Raw genomic sequence first — 20,623 nt, 5'->3', positions numbered from 1 at the left:
TTAGTGAAAAACGAGATCGATGTATATGCAAATATTGAAATTTCTTTTTTAAAATAGTTATTTTAAATTAAAAAAAAAATTAAAATATAGTATTTATTTACTATTATTAAATTAAATGTATTACATCCTAAGATCTTCTAGAATAAATTAACTAAGTTATGGCATAGCATCAAAATTCATCGTGTAATTTTGAAGGACAAACAAATAAACGGATAGACGTAAAAAAAATGTTTAATTTATATTATTTAGAAACTGGAAAATTCAGCGGTAATATTTTTTGCGTTTTGTTCAGCATTTCCGATAGTAAAAATGTAGTGCAAGATACTTATAGAAAAAGAATAGAAGTTACAAAGAGCCATGCCACAGATTACTTATAACTTAAATAGATATTAAAATTTACATGTCATTTCGGAACATATCGTAAGAAACCGGCTATACGTTTGAAGTTTCAATAAATACAAATAATTATTTTATTACCCAACAGACTACAGTGTAGTTAACAACTGTTTGATTGTACATTTTTATCTTTAAATAGTCAATAAAGCTTTAGTCGTTTCTCCTCACATATCTTAAGGGTCGAGATTTTTTATTGAATTGCATAATAATGCCGGTCAAAGCAGTGTGCGTTTTAAATGGTGATATAAGTGGCACAGTATTCTTTGATCAGAAGGTATTTTAGATATATTGTTTTTATTGCTTGTCATGATGACCTTGATGTTGACGTAATTTCGTAATTACATGTTAAATTAAAACTTGTTAATTAAAATAAGGAATGTATAATAGGATTATTACTGTACGTACTCTTTCAGTATGTATAGTACGTATATTCTAGAAGCTACTGTACACTTTAAATCGTAAAATTTAAGTTATAATTATATTCCAATATTCTTTTAAAAATATATATTTTGCTATAATATATGAGTATTATTTAAAAAAATAAGTTCAGAAGATGTATGCATGAAAAGTGATAGAAATAATCAATGATATATTCGATTTATTTTTATTATATCTTATGGAAACCAGGTTATACATCGATAGTTATTTGCAGGAACTTGATTAAATGATGATGGTGATGGCCATAGTAGTCATCAAAAAGAATCGAAACTCGACATTTACATTGCAGAGCTTTTTCAATTTCTTTTCTTGTTGAATTTATACCTAATCTAGACTATTATTTTCAGGGAGTGGCTTACATTGTTACAATGTTTTTTATTATAACTAGGTTACTCTTTTTGAAAGATTTCCTTGTTTTTGTAAAAATTGCAGGAAATACTGTAATATTTCAAAAATATATATTATACTTTCTCTTTCTTAGAAATTTATTTTAAACTTTATCTTTCTTTGAAATTAATATTAGTGGTCAGAAATGGAATGGAAAAACATAGTTACGGAAAGTCCACGATTTTTTTGGACATTAGTAATGGCCATCCATGTGAGTTTTAATATTCTCGTAATAAGATTACCATATTAACTATTTTATTATTTCAGGATGACAGTTCGCCTGTGGTAGTTTCCGGAGAAGTCAAGGGACTATCAAAGGTAAGGTTTTTTCCAATCGAATAATCATAGCTTTTATCTTATCACTATAATTTATGCTATTTGTATGTTGTAATGTTACTTAGTAATAAATATAATATGTATTTATATACATAGAACTAACTATTTTGGGAACTGAAATTTTTCAAATAGAAAATAGATTGGCCTATAGTACAGTACTGTACATGATGTTTTCCTTCACCGTCAAGATGAATTAGAATCACAAATTAACCCATCCATGATCATGTTATTCATGATTCATGCGCTCTTACCACTTGGCCATCTCTATGAATAGTGTTTTGTGTATGGCCTATAGGCCATACCACACCATAGAATAAACAATGAATAATATGTCATAAATATTGAGTAAAACAATACACTACTAAACCAATAAACATAAATTATTTTCTTATATTAAAATACTGCATACTAATGTTATGGATAGATATATAAATAATGGAAGTTGAATATACACACAATTTGCAAAAGTTAGTTTTGTCAATATATTTCTATCTAGTTTTTTCCATTCCTACAAGTAGCATTCAAAACCTTATCATTAAAAATAATATTTTTAGTACATTCAATTATTATACCTATCTGATATGGGCACATGGGTCACCTGACCTTGTTTTCATAATAATGGATTGATTTCATAATAAGTATGTTTGTAGAATTGTAGATTGCTTTGTTTAATTATAGGTGCTACTTATTGATTAAATTGAATTTGCCTTCAAGAATAAGAATGTGTAAACATCTCAATTAGATTTATTATTTTACCAATAGATTAACTAAAAAAAAATACTTCTCATTTTCAATATGAATTTATATTATTTAAAAAAAAACTGATTCAAGTATTTTATCCATTACCCAATACATATCCAAATACTTAAACCAATATAATTTCAAATCTTGAGAATAATTTATAGAATTTTACAAATGAAAACATCAATTGCCAGCTAAAAATTTTCTTAAAAAGGTCATTTCAATAAACAACATACATTTGCTTGCTTATTTCAGTTATTTATTTGTTAATTTATTGTTTATTTGCAAAGAAAGTATTTGGCATAGTTAAAGCAGGCCATCAGACTGGTATCAACTTTTCTTGCTAGCTTGGAGTACTTTTGCTGGAGAGTGGTTTAATAAATGCAATAAGAGGTGATGATGCAGAAATGACTTATTTGGTTCTTATGACATCAATCAGCTCTTTACCACTGTTAGAACCAGCTAGTGAATATTGATATTAAGAAATAAATCGAATTTCATTTCCCTTTGTTGATTGCTTAAATGAAAGTGGTGACAAAGTCGAAGCAGGTGATTAATAATTATTCATTGTACATTTAATTGGTAAATATAATTTCAATGCTAATAATTAAAACTTCTTAATACTGTCAACATTGTAGATTTGAATTACCATATAAGTTTAAATTGGTCTGAAGCTGATGTGGGCTAGTTTGTTTGGCTAGATATATATATATTTATATAGATTACATTGAATTAAATGACTTTTTCCATTATATTTGCTTGTCCTATTATATTGATTGATTCAATAAGTAACCTTGATATTTTTCAAGCAGCGTAATGCTTTTCTAGTTAATTGATCATTATTGTACTGAGTGCCTCGGTTGTAATAATATATATGATTAGTTATTTTTTTTTTCTGAAAAATTGAGTTTTTTCCTAAAAGACGAGAAGAGTAATTTCCAATATACACAAAATAGATGTATTGAATTGCTAATTTAATATATAATATTAACAAGTATTCTTTATTTTGAACAATAAAATAATGTATCTGAATTCCAGGGCAAGCATGGTTTTCATGTTCATGAATTTGGTGACAACACAAATGGATGTACATCGGCAGGACCTCACTTCAATCCATTGAAACAGGAACATGGAGCACCCAATGCTTCAATCCGTCATGTTGGAGATCTTGGAAATATTGAAGCTTGTACTGATGGTGGTGTTACAAAGGTAATATTTATATATTGCTTTAATTTAAAACAGACTAAAAAGGTGAAATGCATTTTTTCTAGTCCCATAGTGTATACCTAAAAAAATTGTACCTGAAAATTTTAATTGTGAACTTTTGATAGTATTATGTCTTATGTCTTATGTCTTGGTCATCAATAATCCTAAAGTTAAATGCTGACTGGCAATAAAAACATGAAGATATCAAAATAATGTAAATGAAACTATAGACAAGGTACAACAAAGTGGCATGGAAAACCGTACAACAAAGTCTGGAGATATAATGGTAAAAAGAAACAAAATGATTTATTTTATGAAATGACTAAATATATGTATAATCCAACAACTAAAATTAATAAAACTTTTCTGTCTAATCTAGTACATTGTAATGAATCTAATTGTATTAATTTTAGGTGAACATTCAAGACTCCCAAATCTCACTTGCGGGACCCAACAGTATCATTGGGCGCACTTTGGTAGTCCATGCTGATCCTGATGACCTCGGCGTTGGGGGCCATGAACTCAGCAAGACCACAGGGAATGCTGGGGCTCGTATTGCTTGTGGAGTCATTGGATTGGCCAAATCCGCTTAGATAGTTTAGACCTTCAATGGTTGCAATTGTTTAATCAATACCTATCCCTTTTAATGTTAATGCTTAATTGGGAAATATTAGTACCAAGTGTCTATATCTCGTTATTATCTTATCACTTCATATTTATATTTACTTAATGAATGTGGTATAGATCTATGTAGTTTATAAAATAAGGTTAAAATGTTATATTCCAAACTATTTCTCAAATCCTATGTTGCATTTCTGAATTAGTGAAAAAGTTTGTATTGGTTTAATTTTTATTTGGTGCAGGGAATGTTGATATATGAAATGTCAAACTGCAGCTTGTTTTTTTTATTCAATAAATACTTATATTTATTTGTATTTTTATTTAAATTTTTGTAATTTCACTGGTAATGTAAGTGGAAGGTTACTTCACTATTAATTATCACTGAAGTGGTTATAATAATTTATACTTAAAATAAATTAACCTGTAACCTATACTGTTCCGCCAAACATATACATATTTGGATTCATTACAAGTAGACAAACATATAAGTTTAGTTGACCAGTCCAGAACAATATTTAGACAAAATTCAAATAGTACAATTTATTTTGTTTAACCCATTCAACACCAAGGACCCACGTAGTGGGCTCATTTAAAACCGCCATTTTGTAATTAATGTATTATTGGCGCGACTTGTAATTTGTTCAAATGTGTTGTTTGGATTTTTAAGAGTTTGAGTAAGTTATTTACTTCAATTTATATGATTTCGTTATATATTTTTTAAAAGACCAAAATTTGAGATTTTTATAAAATCAACTTCTTAAAACGGTGTGCTTACATAGAGAGCCGGGCGGCCAATTCTACTAATCTATAATAACAATTACGATACGTTCCCGATTCAATTCAACTTTCACTATTCTATATTTATTCGAATCGGAGTTAAATCGTTATGATGGTAACATATTACACATACATTATTACACGTTATATTAAAACCAAATTTAAGAGTTAACTTTTATACTAATAATAATAGTCCTCCAGACCGATTTCGGCCAAGGCGGCCAATCCCAAGAGAGATTAGCTAACTACGCAGAATATATTATAGTGCACAAGTGTGTGCGCAAATACAGGTGCACTCTCTATTCCCTAACTCTCGTAATCCGATGGGACGACAATCCGACACAACCGAACAGAGTTCAGGGGTAGGACCAACGACTTTTCATGCTTTCCGAGGCACAGGAGTGTACACACTTCCAAATCCCAGACCCCGGGCTGCTACTGAGCATTTTCGACAGAAAAACTCAATAGCTTTATTGTTTCGACTTAGGAATTGAACCCGGGTCCGTGGCCTTACTTGTAGCCACTAGTACTATATAGATATATGTATACATATATGTATAGATCTAGTGGCTACATAGATACCACTACATATGCCACTAGACCTTTATATATATATATATAGGTCTAGTGGCATCTGCATATATATACACAGATATTATACTAGTGTAGGGTTAGCAGAAGAATTGTTGAATCTACACACACCGTTGCAAATTAAATATGAAAATATAAAGACAGGAAAATTGGCTATCATGAATAAGAATGAACTATGTGTAATTGCTTTGAAATAATAATAAATTATTTATTCCTTGACAAGGCGAGTTTTATTAGAAGGTGCAAAACAAAAATATAATCGGAAGATACTCTAAAATGAATTTTAAGACAATGTTCAATGAATCAATTATTATTAGCAAACATTATGAAAACTTCAAAAAATGTTGAAGACCACTGTTATAGGAGTGAGTGAAATAACTTTTTGTTAACTTTGTTAACTCATTTTTCATTGAATGCATGTTCTCACTATCATTAAACATGGGAATGCCTCCAAAGATACTGTTTATAGCAAAACGGCCCGAAAAATATCCAATTTAATTATATTCGAGCTTTTTTATCACAAGTACAGGACCCCGCTTGAGAGTTCACTAACAAAATGTATGATGACATTGCATATGAGTATATGAAAAGTGTGGAGGATGTAAATGCGTTAATGTATTTTATTAGGGGTATGATTAATGGACTTAATTCAAAATGTTCCAATAAGGGTTGGTTTAAGAAGCATAACTCATTTAATGTACTGAGCAAAACGAATATATATTTTCCACATCTCATAATTTCTAAAAGACGTATTTCATGAAATGGTGACAATAGATGATGTATATATGTGCACACTTAAATGAAAAAGTTTAAAAATTTTCATTTTGTTAATAAAGAAGTTGTTGTATGTTGAGCGGCATATTCCATACTTGGTTCTGAATGGAAAATAAACCAGCCAGTGTGCTCAGCATTGAATTGGTAACTAAAAAAGATTTGAAAAATAATTCAAATAGAAGAAAAGCTTTAATTACTTTTTATTATTAAAGATGCACTAGAACCAGTAGGGTAATTTCAAGTAATATATGGCAATAGAATAAAAAAACTGTTATCATCTTGTTTTAAGCACATTAATAAAATAAATAATAGCTTTCAAATAAATGAAGACATCAAAATAAGATGTGTTATGAATATTTTAATTGTCCTATTGAATACATTGTACATCCACCTTGAGAAAAGAAAAAATTACAAGAAGTATTCTGGGGCTGGAACATTTTAGGGCTACTCGTACTCCATTGCCATAGGCTATCCTCAACACTTTGTATGCTTATTGAAGACCAATAATCCTTTAGCTCTCGAGATTCAACATAATCTGCTAAAGATTTACATGCATTTGATAATATATTTGGAGTTAAAAAACCTTTGATAATTAGCAGTGATATTCTAGATGATTGTAATGGTGAAGCACATTCCGGCTCACTGTATGAGCTAACATAACCTTCTGTTGGCCATAATTCTGCTCCATGTGCCAGCATTCCAATCCATTCTACAATTTCTTCTATTTCACAATCTATTAAAGTTGGTATTTCTCGGACATCTGGTGTTATTTTTTGTACTTCTAGGCTGTGACATGATACTTCAAAGTTTCTGTCACAAAAATATTTTGCAATTGATGATGGACAAATGTTAATCTTATCTGGTTCCCAAGATACATAGAAATTGAATGACTTAATTTTGGACAGAGCTTTTCTGGTTCTTTCCACAATTTTTAATCTAGTCAAGTCTATTAGGTTAACTTTTATCTGATAATAGCTATGGGAGCATTTATTTCCTTCTAGACCTAGAGTTTGATAAATGGAATCAAGAATATTCAATGTTAACACCCCGTCGGGGGTTATAGCGGCACAGTTTTGCACAATGCAGTTTGTATCCGCCGTTAAACAATATAATTTTCCCGCTTTAACAAAATTTTGTATGAAAATCGGCTCCAAAAACTCTGTCAAACTGCAATTGAACACCGTGTAATAATCATTATCTTCTAGTAAAATATCCGCAATCTGTTGTGGCGTATGCAGTTCATCTGGACATGTTACAATCGCACTTTTATAAAAACAATTTCGTTCAACTGCACTAATTACAGTTTCTAAGTTTGCACATTTTTTGTATGAAGTTATTACTTTAGGCGGAGGAAAATTCCATACTTCAGGACAAAGCATTTTTAAATTTATAAGGCGACACAAAAAAACGATGTATCAACGAAACGTTCGAAATAAATTGGGTTTAAATTTTAAGCTTAAGAATCAATTTTCAGTTTGGCAAATGACAGCTGTCATAATGTCTTCAGCTGTCATAATTTCGCGTTCCGTTTATTATCGCTGCTTCGTAGACAGAGAAACTAATAGACGCAATGCTGATTTCCTTCTCAGTTACACAAGAAAGAGAACGAAAATTACGTTACAAATGGCTTAGACAGAGATAGAATTATCAAATCTTTTGTCCCTTATCGCGTAACGTTTTGGTGTTTGACAGTTGGTGCGATCATTGTGTTTTTTGTTCAATTTTAGCTTATTTTTCTGTTAGAAAACGATTCTAATCCAGCGAAAAGGCCGAGAAACAATCCTTATATCATATCGATAGTTATACAATGGTGCATTGTCGTATAATTTCATGTTAAAGCGACAGCAAGAAGAAAATTATCGGCGTGTGTTTTCACGCGTAAGTGCGATTATTTTGTGCCTAAATATAGTTTCTCAGCTATGTTTATTTATGCCATAGCATGACGGAACCTTATATTGCTTAAAATCCTAAAGATAATAGGATTTTCCAGTTTTTATTATTCATAACCTATAATTATTCATCATGTAAGTGCTGCCAGAGTCAGCTAAAAAAATGTCCCGATTTTCGATAAAAAATATCGACTCGTCGACAATGTAAACAAATAAATACGGAGTCTAATAATAACCTAAAATGCTTCGTTATATGTAAATATGTTATTTTAATTAATTGCATCGCGGGGTAAGACGGAGATGTAATCTCACCGAAACTCTTTACCAATGCATTGGAGGACGTCTTCAAGACGCTCGATTGGAACGGACGCGGCATTAATATAAATGGCCAACACATTACACATCTGCGATTTGCCGACGACATTGTCATCATGGCGGAGACTCTGCAGGATTTGGAAGAGATGCTAAACAGCCTGAGCGATTCTTCAAGATAAGTAGGTCTCGGGTTGAACATTGAAAAAACTAAAATTATGGCAAACCGTCATGTATCCCCGAGACCAGTGGTCGTAAATGGCTCTCCACTTGAAGTTGTGCAGGAATATATCTACCTGGGCCAAACTATACAACTTGGCCGGCACAACTTTGAGAAGGAGGCTAAAAGAAGAATACGTTTGGGCTGGGCGGCATTCGGGAGGTTACGTCATATTTTTGAATCGTCGATCCCACAGTCGCTTAAGACCAGAGTCTAACTGTCGAACTAAAGTCACCGACATCGCGCGTAGAATTAGCTCGCTGAAGTGGGCTGTTTAATTTAAAAAAGGTGGCAGGTTCGGGATGGATGCGGACTGCCCAAGATCGGGATGGTTGGCGTTCTATGGGGGAGGCTTTCGTCCAGCAGTGGACAGCAAAAGGTTGAAAAAAAAATAATTCGTTCTTCTATTTATAATTTCGTAACGACAACATTATTTAACATTCTTCATGAAAATATAATATTATTATATTTTCGAGTCAAGAGGTTAACATAGAAATATATGTAGCAACCATTCTTTATTAACAATTAAATTGAATGTTTTAGATTTCAACATCTGAGGAGAATGCTAATCCAGTACCATATAAAGATGTTGAAGTACTATTGAACGGAAAACTATTACGGAAACAAAAACAAACAATGCAACGGTTTTTGGGTGTAGTAGGAAAACAAAAAAATATACATTTTTTTAATTAAATCCTGAAAATTATTTATCCCCCAAAACAGCATAATGCAGTTACTATGGCAACATTATACGCACACATTGACAAACTATCTCTTACGCTAAACTAACTAAAAATAAACTTACGCGTGAAAACACACGCCGGCAAATTTCTTCTTGATATCGCTTTAACATGAAATAATACGACAATGTTCCATTGTATAACCTTCGATATTATATAAGGATTGTTTCTCGGCCTTTTCACTTAATTAGAATCGTTTTCTAACATTATTCATAACCGAAAATTGAACAAAAAACACAATGAATGCACCAACTGTCAAGTTTGTTTCGCTACTTAATTAGCGAAACAAAGATACAGTCTCATATTCTCCATAATAATGAGCTTATTGTAAATTGACCATGAAAATGCCTTATATATATAATTCTGATGCCAAACAAATATATTTTTGTTAAAAAATATAACATATTTAATTGATTATGAAGTAAAAAAAATATATGGGGTATAATGTGTGGCAACACTAACGTATGTCGTGACGTCAAAAGAAAAATATCTGCTGCCGCTTGCACATGCACACCATTTTGTTTTATCTTGTATAATCAATAAACTTTATTTGTAAATTATAAACTAGTTCCATTTAATTCTACATTACATTGATAAGGTTGACTCGAGCCTGCTACGGAGTAGCAGTGGATTTGGTTAGGTGAAATTAATTGTGTGAGATACAGACTCGGTATTGAGATAATTAATTAGTTACTCTTTTTTTATTTTGTGTTTAATTTAGGTATAGTTGATGGATCAGTCAGCCAGGGCAAGTAATAAAATATATATGGACTGTTAATTTTTTTTTCATGTTTAATTTGACGTTTGAAATTTCTGATTCATTGTATGTATACACACTTGTGATTTGTGAACAAATTCATGTATTTATGTAAAATCGTAATAATATATGTCGCCTAAATGAATGTGATAAATTATAATTACTATCATAGTAAAGTACTAATATTTGTTTTATTAGACGACTCTTTACACATTATTTTTAGTATTTTATGCATAAGTACACTGTGTTTCTCGATTGTGATTGTGTTTAGACTTAAGATGTCTATTATTGCAAAGCAAAAATTTGCCATGTCGAATTTGCCAGTTCGAAATTCCCGCCTTAACTTCTTTGTCTAATTTTAGTGGGCGGAATATAGATGGCGCAGGTCGCTAAGGAAAATTTTCCTCAAAAAATTTGTATGGTGTCGTCATTTTTCTCTCCGAGTATAAGTGTTTTGTACACATAGCCATCTGTATCATAGTACATCTGGCGTGCTGACAAATTTACCTAATCTTATCATAATACTACGATAATCCTATAGATAAAAGTTGGTCATATTCCTAACAGATTTCATATAAACGAACGAATTGTATTGTTGTCTCTTTATTTACTTTGACTTTAATTAGTTTATTTAACTTATAAAAATAGTTTGAGATTACTGAATTGAGTTTCGTTAGAAGTTATTAACGGGCGTAAGTAGCGTCTATTTTTGGCCAACAAGAATCTACTTATAATAGCTTTGACGACATATTTAGAAATAACACTATTCATTATACAACAAATCCCATTGTTTGGAAAATGATTAACTATTTAAAAAGTAATAACATGTCTGTGGGACCATCTTCCTATATTAGATTATTTGAGATTATATATTTTAATATTTGAGAGTACCTACGCCCGAAGGCTATGAACGACTAGTGTTGTCGGATATATATGTAGGATAAAAGAATTTTTAGACGCTACTTAAAACAAAGACATCTTAATAAATAAGTATTATCATCATTGAAACCATTTATTTAATTACATATACAAATACAAATTTTGAATTTTATTTAGGTACATAATTAATTGAGATAAATATATTTTTTATGCTTGCAGCTGGTCAATAGGTTCAGCTTTATACATGGCTTCCACACCATTCATAACTTTAGCAACAATGGCATCGACGATTGGTGGTGCTATTTCTCGCATTACTTCCTTCCAACTGGTGTTGACAAAATCTAACAATTGCTGGGCTGAAAATTTATTAAATTATTTAGAGATTTTTTTTATAATAATTGATTTGTTTAATTTGTCTATGCAATGGTCGCGAATATCGTTTTTTTACATAATTCAATAATTAAAGACGTTAAAGAACAAATAAATTGCTTTATAATGTCGGTACAAAATCTTTATTAAGATGTACGAAAAAATGAAAACATCATCATCATATATATATATATATATATATATATATATATATATATATATGCACAACTATATTAAATACGTTACCAAGAACTTTGTTTCCGTTGAATAGGTTCTCGAAGTTGAAGGTCGCGCCGGTTAGAACTTCAAATGTGTAGCTCCACTTGCTTATATGCCAATGAGGTTTGGCATCTTTACCATTTACCGTAGAGATGTCGATGATAGCTTTTAAAAATATGTCTCCTAAAATATGTTTTAATTTTAGACAAATATATGTTCATGTTTTTGTACACTTGTTATTATTATATTATTGTTATTGTTAGTATATGACTTACGAATGTCAATCATAAATTTGCCATCTCCTTGTGCTGTAAAAATTAGTAGTTGTCCATCAATATTGTAGTGTCCCGTGAGTAACAAGTTACATTTTAAGGCAACATGTTGTTGCATTTTAGAAGTGTCGAACCTGTTAACATAAAAAACCATATATTATATTTTTTGTGAAATATCGTAGTCGCCAATGCTATTCCCTTCGATCAGGCTATTCCTTTGTGATTGTAACATAACAAACTAGCACGACATTTATAATGTTCTTTATCTCTTCTTTGTCTATGATAGTTTTCTTATTGTTTTTTTTTTAATTGACATAAGTTACTAAAATAAAAATTTGATTCCTATACGAAATATGGCGCTTTAAAAGGATGATAAATAAATATAAGATTCAGTCTATATTCCCGTTAGAAAAAAATATTAATTCGCAGCCGGAATCATAAGCGCACACAGCAAAGCTTTATTGTCTTATTTGCAGTCAATTATATGATTTTGATAGCAAAACCGACACGACATAAGACATTTTAGGCGCTGATAGACAGTGAAACGCCTTTACAAACTTTCTGAAGGAAATTGTAACTTCCAGTTGTCACGTCACGTCTACATCGCTATGGCGCTATGCGCATCTTCTCCTCCCGCCATAAGTGTTGCCGCGGTTAGGGGATCTTTGTATCCTGAGAACCCCCTAGGATTTGGAGGCCTGCAGAGGCGGGCCAACTGTCGGGGCGTCATGGTAGTATGAGCAAGCGATCCCGTGACGCCCCTCGAAAAGGCGGTGTGGGTGGCTGGTTTTTTAGTGGTTATTCCGGCGCATGCTTGGCGCCGGCGATTTCCACGTACCCCCCCACTTCAAGTGGGGGAAAGGAACTTCCAGCGAGAAAAAAAAACGTCCACATCGCTATAATACACATACATATATATGAATACATATAAAAATTGCTACTGGTGGTAGGGCTTTGTGCAAGCTCGTCTGGGTAGGTACCACCCACTCATCAGATATTCTACCGCAAAACAGCAGTAGTTGTTATTGTTATGTTCCGGTTTGAAGGGTGAGTGAACCAGTGTAATTCCGCCTTCCTATTCTATAAAAAAATATATCAATATATTATATATAAAATATCGTATTTTTAAAAACTTATTATAAAACCAGATGATTAAATAGTACAATATCTTCAGAAGGCCATGCACAAAAAACCTCCACCTCATGTGGGGGAAACGCGTAAATGCGTTTTTCCAGCGAAAAAAAAAAAAAAAAGGTTGAATATCTAACAAAACAAGATAGGCGAATTTCGACCATATCGATCGGTCGATCTGTAAATGTTGGTTGACCGGTTAACTTGTTGCTTATTATTATACAATTTATTATTAATTAATTGTAATTATATAATTATGACATGATATGTTATGGACTGTCAACAAGAAACATAATTTTATTTTCGATATTAGTTTAAACATTTATTTAATGTCATTTTACTAAGTCATATAAAAGCTTTTTAATTATTCTCCTTGTTATTTTAAGCTTTTTTATTTGTAATAAGTAAGCGGATGAGGTAATGGGCTGCCAAGGGCAAGCTCATCTTATTTTGTATAAAGATTTATCTTTAGTTTGTAACTCACACTGTATTGCAAAAGACATCACTCCGATATACTATAATTATATGTTGTCTCAAGTGCTATTACACATTAATTATAATCTGTAATAGCCTATTGTCATAATATCATTTCTATTGAATCATTTATTACAACGAGGTAAATAAATGCTTATAATTTTGTGCTAACCTACTTTATAATTACGTGAATTATTATTTAATTCGTCAGTGTGTTACGACTACGACAAGCTGGATAAGAGTAATATTCTAATATAAAAATATAATAATAATAACTTAATTATAAGTTTGTTTTTTATAGTTTATTTTTTTACAAACTTAAATTTTCAGTCTAGTTATTGTATTGCTTTTGTAAAACCATTATAAAGCAAATTATTGTAACTAGATAATTTATAAAATTCATAATGTTGTTGTAATAAATACTGCTGATAAAAATATAGTCCTAGTACTTAAGTTATGGTAGCCGGGAGTCGAGAGCACCGCAAGTTTTGATTTACTACCATTTATCGATCAGTAATTGTAATTGTAACGTCAAATGACAAATTTATACTTTAATTAAAATCGGCCGTACTTATAAAAATTGTTTTATTAATTTAACGATGCTGTCTCTTCTTCATAAATGTCAATTTTCAATTTCAATTCAATAATGACAGAAAGAACGAAATTAGTGTTTAACTAAATAGCCGCTAAGCAACGTTTATATCAGAAGATATTTAAAAAAGTATTTATGTACCTACCAACATTTATTATAATTTTTAATTAAATTTTATGCAACAGTGCCAGCGTCTTGGGATCAATGCCACAGGACAATCTTTTAGACGGCGTGTTTCTGCTTTAAATTTGTAATGTGTATTTTGTTCTTTTTATTTTAATTTTGTATTTTATAAAAATGATTGTATAAACGCAGTGTTGAAATAAAATTAAAAGTTTAGTTTCGAGTATAGACTGATTTCGTTTTTCTATATTTGTTTAATAAACAATCTTATGCAACCATAAAATAAAATTATTTAAACGTTATATTAACACAAGCTACCTAGAAAATAATTGCTATGCTGGTAGCAATATTATTTAAAGCAAAATTATTATAACAGTTGTTGCTCGAAGAGCTCACGATCTTCGTGCATGAAATGTATAAAGAAAAGAAATAATATTTAATAAGATAAGGATAAATAAGGTAATGAAAAGTAAGGAGAATCAATTGAACTTATTAAATGTTCTCTTCAGAGCCTTCTTATGAGCTTTCAAACACTCTGGATCCGCTTATTAAATTTGTATACTCTACATTTATTAAACGAATTCCGTGGATCTTTTGCATAGAATACTCTAATCACGTCGACGTACCTATATTTAATTTTACTAGCGACAAAATCGCAGGTAACTTCTATCTATCTCTATCATTATGCCGCCGTCTCGTTTTCTTTCATTCTCTTTTATTTTGCTTTGTATGGAAAGTAATATTTCGTGGGCATGGGCTCGTTTCAATTTGGGTTTTGTGTAACGTATATAATGTAAAATTAAATGTAACAATATATAATTTTAATATACTGAATTAAAGGTTAACATAGTGTAATCTATGGTGGTATATGGTATGGAAAAAAGGTGAATAGTGTAGACAATACTGTCACGATCCCAAAAATAATTTGTATCGAATAAATAATCTATTGTCCGCGTGCAGTATAACCAACGGAAAAATTAATATTAATAACGGTAATTTTATTACATTTATTATAATTAACGCATGTCAAGAAAATAACATCGCTATTATGTAGTTGAAAATATAATTGGTCTTGCTTAGAAAATCTTGTCTTTGCATGGCATAACTTGATTGCCATTCAAAAATCTACATAAATGAGTACCTAGTTACCTACTGATAATTTTAAAAACTTAAAATTACAAGTTTAAGTATATGATTGTCATTTGGATATAATTTTTTTATAATAATAATAATGTCCACCAGACCGATTTCGGCCACGGCGGCCAATCTCAAGAGAGATTAGCCAACTACGCAGGAGATATTATAGTGCACAAATGTGTGCGCAAACACAGGTACACTCTGTGTACCTGTCAATATAGTCCGATGGTATTGAAAACCGTCATGACCGCGGCAAATCAGCCGACAGACCAACGATTTTATGTGTTTTCGAAATACGGGAATGAATAATCAGTGACAACCTGACTCAGGGTCACATAAGTCAAAGCAGTTCAATTACGATACATAAATAATACCTTTTAAAAAAATTACTTACACATGTTCAAGATGGTGTTGTAAATAATGGTCTAAAAACTATTTTTTAAAAGTTGCAAATTTACTATTATAATACATTTTTTTGTGATATGCTGCGATTATTAAGGAATAGGAAATGCGAATGAGCTGCAAATAATGTAATATTATTCTAAATACAAACATAAAATAACAATAGTTTTTTATCAATAAAAAATATAATATAAAATGAAAATTCTTGTATGTTAAATATAATCGAGACAGATGAAAGATGACGCGATATGATTAAAGTAAACAAATGTATACATAAGACGTCTGCTTTTGAAATTACAATTAATGTAAAACTGAACTTGCATTTAATTGTTGTCATATATAGATTATAATCAATAAAGACAATGGGTTGTTAAATGCGGTAATCACAAATAACGTAAGGAAAATACGGTTAACATTTATCGTTACAATTAACTTTCATTATAGTTATATAAAATATACATACTTAACTATAGAGTGCTTTGTTATCCTTAAGATTTAATATTTATTTATAATTAAATGCATAATTGAATTTGTTTGTTTGTAACGTTTTCGCGGATTAACTATTGAACCGAACATCATGAAACTTTGCAAACACGTTACGGATACAAAGAAGGATAGGGTTACCTTATATCGCCCCCCTTTCTACAAGCGGGTTAAGCCGCGGGTGTTTTATTGTATAAAAATCTTTTCAATCGCTACAGTACAAGTGTGCAATTTAAGCTGTAGTAAATGTTAAAAAGTTACAACACACATATTCTTGATAGATTCTTAACAGATATATTACTGATGCCCGTCTGCGTGGGTAACATTTGTTCTACAGACAATACAACAATACTTTGTATCGTTGTTTCGTTTTTAGCTAAAATTACTTGTCCTTTGGCATGTAATTTTAGATCTTATGGTTGGTGTTCCATTTATGGTAGAAAAGTGGTTTAAAATAATAATAATAATAATAATAAGTACTCTTACTTGATGTTTTCAATACTGCAGTCCTTAAGGCCATTCAGGGTGGTGTCCTTAAAAATAATCTTAAGTCCTCCCTGGTCGCTCTTGATGAGCGCAAGCTGCATTGGGTCCATGGGCTCTATACCCAAATTTGGTTCACCCTTAACAAAAACTGGAATAGCGAGCTTTGCTGAAGATACAATACAGGACGAATCTTCGAGCTTGCATGGCTTGATGAAGGAAGCTTTGAAAAATATAAATTATTTTTGTATATTATAAAAATGTCTGTACATAGTTTTAACAAATAAACATAATAAAATTATATTATATATTAAATAATATGCAGTATTAAAAAAATTGTAGTATTCCAAACGCGTACATTTAGAGTTTGCAAAAGCATCTCTCTCACTCCTGATAAAGAAGACCGATAAAAATATTTATAGACATTAATAAAATGTTATTCCTTGTTCAGTGATTTTCATGCTGATTATTGATTTTTAATTACATTTTGGTACACACTCGTATTTGTCTTTTGTATGTCAAAACTCAAAGTTTTATTGCAATCTGGTTTCTTTTAGTGCGAAAACAACCTCCTCGCATTAAACAATAAACCGATTGTAATTAAATTTTACATATACATAGCCTTGGAGTTATAGTTATAGATAGACTTAGACGGTTATACATTAAACTTTATCTACGGAAAAATTTTATGACACATACGGAATCGTGTGGAGCTGTTAGTAGTAGTAATAGTAGTTAGTATAATTCTTAATTGCACTTTGTCATTTTATCTTAGATGTTCGATTTTCCATTAGCAAATAATGTTACCTATTTGTGTAGCTGAATTGTCATTCCAGTTTTATAAAGATTTAAGTTGAATTTGTTATGCAAGATATTTTTGTTTAAAATATTTCCAGCGTTAATAAATTTACATATAATCTATAATTATAAAATAAATTTATTTGTTTATTCGAGCATTACGCAAAAACTACTGGACCTATTTTATTGAATAATTTTCTATTTTAAAACTTATGATTAAATTTCAAATCAATATGTATCTCGCTAAAATTTCTGGCACCAGAGACGTTTTATTTTTAAAAAAAATATAAATGAAAAATACTCGATAGATACAAAATAATGATTTCATATTAAACTAAATATAAAACAATAAAAATACAAACATTATTGCATAGATTTAAAAAATATTAAGCGTTAATCTTAAATGCTTTTTTAGTAATCTTAAATTAAATACAGAATTCTTACCCGAGACAGTATAAGCATTTAGGGCAAAAAACAAACAGACGAGGGCTAACATTGTCTATTATAATATACTTGTACTATAGTTAAACTCCGAGGTAAGGATTACAACTGTGGATTGGAATGAAGATTGAGGATATTTATATGCGTTAGAATATGATACGTCAGCACAATAATTCTTATATATGCAGGTAATTCTGTGGCGTTTGCATTGATGGAGGATATTGGAGCAAAAAATATTGAATTCATTTAAAATATTAAAACATTGCTATAACAATACTTTATTCGCATATAAAGTGTATTTTTTGTGGAGGAAATAATCTTTTATTTTTATATATAAAGTAAATATCCTCCTACTGGGCTGATAAATATCTTTTTGAGTAGAAGGTTAAAAGTTTATTACACCACGCTGCTGCCAAATGGATTAGTAAGTACACATGTGGCAGGTATCATCCGACATATGCAAGTTTCCTTTCGATGTTGATGATGATGACGAGGTGAATTTTAAACACAAATTAAGCACATGAAATTTTATTGGTGCTTATCTGGATTCCGGCGCCGCAAGCTGTTAAGATTAGCTTGTTCTAACCACTAGAATCCCGGCTCTGATATTATTAAATATATATTGCTAGAAAAATAAATTTTTCCACAAGCCGGCATTGGTATTCCAAGGTTTTTTTTTGCACATAAATATTTGCTATAATATATATTTCAATCACATCTTTTGTATATTTCTGGGTTATATCAGTCTGGATTTTTATAAATTAGTGTGTGTGCTTTCTTAGCAGTTCAGCTTTCAGGACTGAATTCAGGACTTTTGGTTTAGATCAAAGTGGTTTTAAGAAAGAGATATTTTGAAATAACTTTTGATGTAACCTGAAGGGATATGAAAATTTTCTGAATTACAGCCGGAATTAAAACACTACTACGTGTGATATTTTTTTACAAGATTAATTGGCCACCAGATGGTAAATAGTTACCACCGCTCATAAACATCGGCTCTGTAAGAAACATTAACAATCTCTTACATCGCCAATGCACCACCAATCTAGGAAATTAAGATGTTAGTGAGCCAGTGTAACTACACTGACTCACTCACCTAGAAACCGGAACACAACAATATTAAGTATTGCTGTTTGGTGGTAGAATATCTGATGAGTGGGTGGTACCTACCTAGACGGGCTTGTACAAAGCCTTACTTAGCAAAGTACAAGAATAATTTGAGGACGGTGTCTTTGGCACAACAATCCGCTAGCTTTTGTACTATGCACACATTTTTAAAGTCCGGTTTAAATGATGCAAGTTCTACTTGTCGTTTTAATGGCTGCTTTCTGACCTTTTGACTTTTCTTCCCATTGATATGTGTATCGTTATATCAAGACATATGTATTAACACTTACGACGTCGATTATCTTTTAATTAATGTCAGTGTAATAATGTCTACTGGGCGTACCTACTATAGTAGGTTGCTGATGAGGTCTGTACCTACTCGGAGGGGCTTGCAAAAAACCTTGCCACTGTGTAAATCTATCAAGTTCTTTCTCTGACATAGATCGAAGCATAGTGTGTTCTAAGTGATTTAATTTTATTTTCTTAAATATTATTTTTGTAAAATGATTATGATATTAGGCCACACTAGATTTGGAGGCCTGTAGGGGCGAGCCTACCGTCGGGACGTCACGGTAGTATGTCCCCCGAAAAGATGGAGATGGTACCACTGGTTTTTTAGTGGGTATTCCGCGCCTTCAGCTCCGGTGAATCCCACATACCCCCCACCTCATGTGGGGGAAACGCGTAAATACTTTTTTCCAGCGGAAAAAAAGGGTATACTCCACTCCATTGAAACATCCTGCAATCCATCGAATAATGATTGTATGATTCAATGAATATAAGTAATTCTGACAGAAACACTCAATAACATTTTTATTGGCCCGACCTGGGAATTGAACCCAGGACCTCCGGGTCTGCGGCCTTACATCAAGCTAATAGATCAACGAAACACAGTAGCATCCCGGAGTCTGAAAGTTGGATATTGTAAGTGTTACATGAAAAGTCTGAAAGTTGGTTATTATAAGTGTACATTCCCGTGCCTCGGAAAGCCCGTAAAGCCGTTGATCCTGCGCCTGAACTCTTTCCGGTCGTGTCGGATTGCCGTCCCATCGAATTATGAGAGCTAAGAAAGAGAGAGTGCACCTGTGCTCGCGCATACTCTTGTGCACTATAATGTCTCCTGCGCAGCTGGCTAATCTCTCTTGAGATTGGCCGCCGTGGCCGAAATCGGTCTGGAAGACGTTATATTATTATATTTATTTCTGACATTATATTTTTATATTTATTTATTTATTATAGTTCGTAATTATACAATTAAGCACGGTGCTCACGCAATTTAATTTTATTATGCGTTGAATATAATATGTGCAAATAAAAAAAGAATTCTACTTTCCTTCCTATAGTTAACGAATAAAATTAATGTTAGTCTTTATAATATTTAACTAGTGTATTTGTTATGAATACGCCATTACAATATTCAAACGCATAGTTCATTCATGAGTAACTTTGTAGAGGAATTCTTAGCATGATTCCTGATCTCTCTCGGGTCCATGTCAGATTGCGGTCCCATCGGGCTATGAGCGAACGA

At 31.4% G+C, this 20,623-nt stretch overlaps 3 protein-coding genes across 3 annotated transcripts; 1 reads left to right on the top strand and 2 right to left on the bottom strand.

Moving 5' to 3' along the window:
- The first annotated feature begins 422 nt into the window (after positions 1 to 422).
- LOC126772428 (superoxide dismutase [Cu-Zn]) lies at positions 423 to 4,433 on the top strand. The gene is made up of 4 exons (XM_050492799.1): positions 423 to 670; positions 1,489 to 1,539; positions 3,337 to 3,507; positions 3,918 to 4,433. The coding sequence occupies exons 1-4, from the start codon at positions 605 to 607 to the stop codon at positions 4,095 to 4,097; spliced, it is 468 nt and encodes a 155-aa protein (XP_050348756.1). The 5' UTR covers positions 423 to 604; the 3' UTR covers positions 4,098 to 4,433.
- A 2,172-nt stretch (positions 4,434 to 6,605) lies between these two features.
- Positions 6,606 to 7,740, bottom strand: LOC126772375 (uncharacterized). Its single transcript, XM_050492728.1, has one exon. The coding sequence runs from the start codon at positions 7,644 to 7,646 to the stop codon at positions 6,615 to 6,617; it is 1,032 nt and encodes a 343-aa protein (XP_050348685.1). The 5' UTR covers positions 7,647 to 7,740; the 3' UTR covers positions 6,606 to 6,614.
- A 3,424-nt stretch (positions 7,741 to 11,164) lies between these two features.
- LOC126772405 (circadian clock-controlled protein daywake-like) lies at positions 11,165 to 18,093 on the bottom strand. Its single transcript, XM_050492773.1, has 5 exons — positions 17,992 to 18,093; positions 16,753 to 16,972; positions 11,928 to 12,058; positions 11,680 to 11,835; positions 11,165 to 11,420 (listed from the first exon to the last, which is right to left on the bottom strand). Exons 1-5 carry the CDS (start codon positions 18,041 to 18,043, stop codon positions 11,272 to 11,274), a joined length of 708 nt encoding a protein of 235 aa, XP_050348730.1. The 5' UTR covers positions 18,044 to 18,093; the 3' UTR covers positions 11,165 to 11,271.
- Between the last annotated feature and the right edge of the window lie 2,530 nt (positions 18,094 to 20,623).

The sequence above is a fragment of the Nymphalis io genome, chromosome 12, assembly GCF_905147045.1.
Source record: "Nymphalis io chromosome 12, ilAglIoxx1.1, whole genome shotgun sequence".
In the NCBI taxonomy this organism is placed as follows: domain Eukaryota; kingdom Metazoa; phylum Arthropoda; class Insecta; order Lepidoptera; family Nymphalidae; genus Nymphalis; species Nymphalis io.
The sequence above is the reverse complement of the archived record's forward strand: the minus strand, read 5'-3'. Positions and strand labels throughout refer to the sequence as shown.

Excerpts from the sequence above, each read along its gene's own strand:
- LOC126772428 (XM_050492799.1), top strand. The coding sequence starts at position 605 with ATGCCGGTCAAAGCAGTGTGCGTTTTAAATGGTGATATAAGTGGCACA. Across the intron at positions 671-1,488 it reads CAGTATTCTTTGATCAGAAG|GATGACAGTTCGCCTGTGGT; the intron begins GTATTTTAGATA and ends TTATTATTTCAG. Across the intron at positions 3,508-3,917 it reads CTGATGGTGGTGTTACAAAG|GTGAACATTCAAGACTCCCA; the intron begins GTAATATTTATA and ends TATTAATTTTAG.
- LOC126772375 (XM_050492728.1), bottom strand. The coding sequence starts at position 7,646 with ATGCTTTGTCCTGAAGTATGGAATTTTCCTCCGCCTAAAGTAATAACT.
- LOC126772405 (XM_050492773.1), bottom strand. The coding sequence starts at position 18,043 with ATGTTAGCCCTCGTCTGTTTGTTTTTTGCCCTAAATGCTTATACTGTC. Across the intron at positions 16,973-17,991 it reads AAATGCTTATACTGTCTCGG|CTTCCTTCATCAAGCCATGC; the intron begins GTAAGAATTCTG and ends TATTTTTCAAAG. Across the intron at positions 12,059-16,752 it reads TGCAGTATTGAAAACATCAA|GTTCGACACTTCTAAAATGC; the intron begins GTAAGAGTACTT and ends TTATGTTAACAG.